At 36.5% G+C, this 6822-nt stretch overlaps 1 protein-coding gene across 2 annotated transcripts in view; it reads right to left on the bottom strand.

Annotated features, from left to right (window-relative positions):
- Positions 1–6822, bottom strand: part of LOC107679808 (arf-GAP with SH3 domain, ANK repeat and PH domain-containing protein 2) — a 100481-nt gene that overhangs the window by 63797 nt on the left and 29862 nt on the right. For both annotated transcript variants that reach the window (XM_016475489.1, XM_016475488.1), the window contains exon 2: positions 2344–2416. In XM_016475489.1, coding sequence (XP_016330975.1) covers positions 2344–2416 — 73 coding nt within the window. The remainder of the gene's footprint in view (positions 1–2343; positions 2417–6822) is intronic.

Raw genomic sequence — 6822 nt, 5'->3', positions numbered from 1 at the left:
GGGGGTCACATCACAGTGGAGTCAGCTGTCTTAACCGTGGCTTGTGTACTGCAAACACATACCAGCTTCATCACTGTGTCTGTCACGCGACTCTGTTCCCCTTTCGGGCTCTGTCCTTACATTTATTTTGAAAGCTGAAGCTCACGATTATGGTAAGGCCAGGGGCGTTACATTTCCGACGAGTGCTTGCGGTGTTCGGCCAATCACAATGCACTGGGTCAGCTGGCCAATCAGAGCAGACTGCGCTTGTCGGAAGGAGGGACTTTGTAGAAAACGAAGCATTTGAGAGAGGCGGGGCATAGAGGACCTACAATAATGTACAGTATTTGAAAAATAATGTGTTGTTTGAACATTGAAGCATGTCAACATATTCTGTTACACCAAATACACAAAATAATGATCTTTAAAAAAGCATCATATGACCCCTTTAAAACAACTGATTTTAGTTTTTAGTGTTTTATTTAGACAAAAATTCATTTTATTGATGCCTTGTAGCATTTGAAACAAACCAAAATATGAGCAATAGCCTTCACTTAGTCTGATATGCAAATACGGTATGGATATCTAATACAAGTCAGGTGTGATTAGATTAGAACAATGCAAAAAAGGATCAGGTTTGCAAATTATTTTCAACGATACTTCATGGAATTTGATTTTGCATAATCAAACGAGTCTAACACAAAAGCACCGATTCCCACAAACAGGAAACAATAACGGAGCCACGGCTCTGGGAATCCCATCAGCACGTACGGGTGACGGATAGACATGAAGGGTGCGTCCTGGCACAGCTGTCCCCTGGGGTGTGGGAGACAGCTGTCCCGCCAGAACAGAGCCAGCAGTGTTCCAGGAAAAGTGTCGATCAGCAGAGCTCGCTCGTCTGGGCCTCCTTGTGCAGTCGAAACAAACTCAGCGTGTGAATGAGCCGTGTTGTCATAGGCAGAGACAGGCGGCACAATGGAGAGCTGCTCAACCTCAGTACCGGCAGCCGGTACAAAGAACAGCCCTTCAGTACGCGCTGATAACTGGGGAGCCATTTAATCGAGCATCACTCGGAAACACTCTAAAACACTAATTATATTCCGGGAAAATATTCCTACCTTCTCCGGTAGGTCAGCGTGAAGATAACAGCCTGTTGGCGACATGAAGTTAACGCTGGATCCTAAACAGATGCTTCTCAGTAAAGCAGCAAGCGAGCAAGCAAGGGGCTACTGTCACAACTTCCACTGATCTAAATTCATTCAATTTAAAGCACTACAGCTACAGCCATGAAAACACTGCTTATCGAAAAAAATTGCCTTCTTTAATAAGTTTAGAAAATTTCAAATGTCAAGTTATTTTTTATAATATTAAATATTTATGTTTAATAATAAATGTGTAATATTTATTTATAATACTTAATTCTACAAAATAATACAGTTTTAGTATTAAAATATTACTACCAAGTAGTTTTAATATCAAATTTTTTTTTAGCAGCAAAGCACAGTCACTATGGAATTTTGTTTGTGCAAACAAATTCACTGGCTTCAACAATAAATATTCAAAATTCAAATGTCAAGTAATTTTTAAATTATTTTTTTCAAATATTCAATATGCAATATTTATAATATTCAATATTATTTTTGTATTAAAATAACAGTTTTAAACACATAAAACATTAAGAGCAAATAGTTTTAATATCAAATTTTGGCGACAGCCATGTAAATATATATTTTTTTAATTTAATATTAAATATTTAAAAATTATTTTAAATATTTAATATTCATTTTCCATATTAAATAATTTTTTAATATTAAATATTTTATATATTATTTTAAATATGAAATATATTAATACTAAATCATTTTAACATCTTTTTCTGTTTGTTTTTTGACAGCAAAGCATGGCTGCTAAAATATTACTATTACACAAGTGTAAGATAACTAACTAAAATAAAGGTTAAGACGACCTCAGAAAAAAATGTCACTTGCTGGACGTCTAGTTGACCATCCTTCCGCCCTATCCCTAGTCAGTACATTGTATCAGGACACTCTTCAAATTTCACTCAGCACTTGAAGAACCCACAGAGACACCGATCATCTCTAAAAAGGGAAATCAAACAAACTACCTACTGTCAGTTCCATTCTAAAGGACAAACTCTGTTTTTCAGCATGATCAACAACATATCATGTATCAAAAGTGTCACCTATAGATAAAGCCGAGTGCATTCCTCGTATCAGATGGATGCGCAGATGTGCTCCAGAGATTTCCTGACTGTAATCCAATCAGACTGCGGCCACATCACGAGACGGGATGAGATGATGAATGACAGAGAGGCGAGGCAGTGAAGAGGCTGAGATCACTTACCCAGACCGGAGGCATAAATGGCCTTAACTGACTTCTTCATCTTATAAAGGACACTGCGGTCCACATCCAGGGCCTAAACACAGACACAGAAAGAAACAGAGAGATATAATATGTGCATCCCAAAGACTTTAGGACATGAATACAGATGCACATGAACATCAGCACTACTGCACCACACACATTTATCAAAGACCCTTAATTATCTTTAGGTTACGCTCAAATATGAATCTCACACCTACACAGACTCAGGTGTGTGTGTGTGTGTGTGTGTGTGTGTTCATGGGGGGCAGACCCTGCTGTCTTCAGTCTGCAGGTGATTCATTATTCAAAGGCAAGCTCCTAAAAATACTCCAAAACAATCCCTGCACTGCAGGAGCAGCGGAAGTCGGCAGGCAGGACAGCACAGCTGAATCTGTACACATTCACGAAACAAACCTCCCCAGGAGCACCACAGGACACAACACACACACACACACAGAGCAATATAGCATTAAAGAAGAGTAGCAAGAAAGCAAGAAAATACCACACTTTAAAGCCTAAATCTGAGTGTTGTTATTGTACACAGTTTTATGATTCAAATCAATTGCGATTCACAAGCTCTTGATTTTTGATTAATATATATGATGTAACCACATTTATTTGGGTTTGTTACAGTTATAATGTAATTGTTGATTACATATGAAAGACATTCTTGCTTCACTAACACTGTTAACTCTTCATTAGACTCAGTAGACATTTTCACAATATAACATTTCATTATTTCTTTAAAAAACAGCTACATTTGACAATATCTATTTATATCTGCTCTCAAATGGCTTGAAAGGGGGAAAGAGACCAAAACATATTTGAAACATGCCAAAAATGTTAAATAAAATTATATTTATTGTATTACATGTTCCCAGTATAAGACAACTTAAATACCTGTAAAAAATAAAAATAAATAAAATCTTGCCTACTTGTATTGTAAAAAATACAAATAACAATAAATAAAATCTTGCCTACACGTAATCTTAAAATTCAGTATTTTTTTTCTTCTTTTTTTGGTCAATTGAAACCGATTCATGGAAATTAATCACATTTCTTAACTTTTAATGCTACCATTATTTTTTTTATAGTCATGTAATCACAAAAACTTTAGGCCAAATTGTACAGCCCTACAAACAAGTTCAGCAAACCTGGTGTTTTATTAAAACACACACACTTTTGCTATATAAAATTTTTCCTCAAATCATGCAGCCCCAACAGCATACCTTTCAGTACCACAGCAGAGTGAAACCTAAAAAAAAATATATGATACCAAATCGAAAATTTGCATCAGGCACTGAAAAGGGAAATAGCGTCTCAACATAATAGTTCCTCTACTGAAGCAGCCCAGCTCAGATGTGGTTATCTATAGGTGACACATCCTCCAATCACCTCTCAGTACCTCCATGCTGCTTATAAAGCCTCAAACCTCCAGATAAATCTAATGAAACACCGGCCTCAACATCCTCTGCCATTTGGCCCTGTTCACAGGAGCCTCCGCTGCTCCCAAAATGGAAGAATGTAAATCCTGCTTTTACTAAAAACGCTGTGTAATATTTATTTTCCAAACATGTCATAGGGAAGCTATCTAGATGCTTGTCTGATGGCTGGCCGTGTTTTATTTAGCTGAGCGTTCGGTTTCAGAGCGGTAGGTAGACTGACAATGCTTTTACTCATGATGGGGAGTGAGCCGGACCATGAACCACCAAAACCAAGACGCCTGACAAAGCAAAATGAGTTTACTAAGAAAACAGTACAGTTATTAATAAACCAAATGATTTCATAATAATAGAAAGACATTTACACTAACACCACATTTTGTGAAACTACTACCACTTCAGTAACCACAGGAAAGCATCAGCCAGTCTTTTATATCATTTCATCCTTTTTCTTAGTTATCTTTGAGAGGGATTACACCTCAGCAGTCAGCACACAAAAATAATGATATTTTTTATTAAATACCACTAGAGTTATTGAGGGAGTGAGTGAGATGTGACCTAAACTTGACTTGAGTCAAACAGGGAAGCAGTTTCACATCAGACTACGGAGTAAAAAAAAAAACCTCACTTCACAGTGTGTCTTTGTTTCACACACAGAGATCTACTATACAACTGTCCTTCACTGAAGTGACATGAGAATTGTAGGAGAAACAGGACTTTATTACAGCATTCATAAGTGGGTTACTTGTATTAGGTACTAATCCCTGTGACTAGTTAAGCATCAACGACCTGTCTCTTTACAATATTTTAATGCTCCGCTCCAAAACTTAGGAGATATAATAAGAGTCTGATGTTAGAATTAGTGGTTCAACAGATCACAAATCTCACGGTTCGGATCACATTACGGTTTTTGACCCACGGATCAGATAATTTTTCGGATCAGCAAGAAAAGAAAAATATTGCAGTTTAACTTGCTTTCCATTTATTACTTAAAGCGAAGTAGTACTATGATATCACAGCAAGTACTACCAGATTAACTAAGAAAGTTTAAACATGATTAAAGAGACAAGAGAACAGCCAGTAAAAATAAGAACAAATACACAAATTACAAGCATAGATAAATACAACAGAATATGTTACAAATAAAATAAGGTTGGTAGTATTCAAATACAGAAATGTAATAATTAGGGAAAATAACACTGCATAGTGTTCACTGTATAAATTAAATATAGATTTTTATCACAGCTGTTTTGTTGTTTGATGATCATTAATGACAGCAGCAGTATTTATAGGCCGCTGTCCCTTTAAGACCTGATGAACGGATCCGATATAATGATACACATCACATCCGATTTCTTTCTCAGCTGTTTTCATTCACTTGAGACATAACTGACTGTGTTTACCTGAATGATTGTCGAGATGGGTATTTTGTCATAATTGTATGTGTATGTGTCTGTTCAGAGGATTCAGAAGAGGATTGAGTTCGGTGTTCGCGCGCTGTCTGTTAAACGCATGTGCGTGCTTCATGTGTGTGCGGCTGTGCGAATAGAGAACCTCGCGCGAGTAACGAATCGAGTTCCCTTTCGCCTTTTCTCTCTGGAATTGTTTAAAATTGGCTTGCTTGTGTAAATACGAACAAATGATAAACTTATACTCTATTATGGTTAAATTTTGCAATTAATCCGCGGATCACATGCGTGCCGAACCGTGGGGCTTGGTCCGTACGGATCACGGATCAACTACGATCCGTTTAACCACTAGTTAGAATGCTGCAAACTCTCTCAAATCACATACAAAATTTTTGTTGCATCAAATTGATCAAAAGTGACAGTAAGACATAATAATGTTAAAAAGGTTCATATTTCATATAAATGCTGTTTTTCAAACATTCTATTCAAAGAATATTGAAAAACTAAATCTATAAGTTTCCAGAAAAAAATGTAACTGCACAACTGTTTTCAACTTTGACAATAATAAGAAATGTTTCTTGAGCACCAAATCAGCCTGATTTCTGAAGAATCATGTGACATTGAAGACTGGCGCAATGATGCAGAAAATTCAGCTTTGCATCACAGAAATACATTGCATTGTATAATATATAATAAATATAGTACACGGTTATTTTCAATTGTAATAATATTGCGCAATATTACCGTTTTAGTGTATTTTTGATAAAATAAATGCAGCCTTGGTCAACATAAGACTTATTTTTCAAAAACATCAGAAAAATCTTATGACACAATTTTCAAATCAACCAATATTTTCTTTTGCTCTTAAGAAAGAACTTTGGTGGTAAAATGATGGCATCAGATAGCAATAACATGGTAATTTAGTAGCTGGCTATTAAATAAAGGCCTATTTCAAATGAAATACTGAATTCCTGATAATCTTTTCCAATAAATCCTCCATTTTTATGGCACAATTCAATACAAAACTGCCACTCTCCCGTCCATAACAGAACAAGGCTCTTCTATTGCCTCACAAAACCATGTGTTTCCCTTTTATGTGCAGAAAAAGCTGCATTAGAGTAGGGCTGTGCGATTTGGACAAAAAAAACCTATCGCGATTTCTTTGATCAATTTTGCGATTTCGATTTTAATCACGATTTTGACACACACAGACATGCTTTACAGTCATTAATGCATTCAGTGTGAATTTGAAACATATTTCCAAAAGAAAACCAATTAGAGCTTTATCAAGAAGCTGTAACATGTCTCTAGAACAGACATAAGGCAAAATAATCACTAAGTAAAGGTTTAACAAAATGTCTCTAGAATAGACATATATGGCAGAAAAAAATAAAATAAATCCCGTGTCCAGGGATTTTTTTTTTGCCATGCATTGGTCATAGAGCTCTTTGTGGCGTTGCCTCAGATGTTGAACTAGATTTGTTGCGCCAAGTTCACACGTACTCCGTCTGCAGTGCGTATACAGTATGTGTATGCGGTGCAGAAGCAGCACAGACTCATTGTGCTTTCGCACAGGACGCGTTTGCAGTCCGCTCCTGATCCGCGGC

Source organism: Sinocyclocheilus anshuiensis, unplaced genomic scaffold (genome assembly GCF_001515605.1).
Source record: "Sinocyclocheilus anshuiensis isolate Anshui unplaced genomic scaffold, SAMN03320099.WGS_v1.1 scaffold676, whole genome shotgun sequence".
Lineage (NCBI taxonomy): Eukaryota > Metazoa > Chordata > Actinopteri > Cypriniformes > Cyprinidae > Sinocyclocheilus > Sinocyclocheilus anshuiensis.
This window is presented reverse-complemented; position numbering and strand designations above follow the sequence as displayed.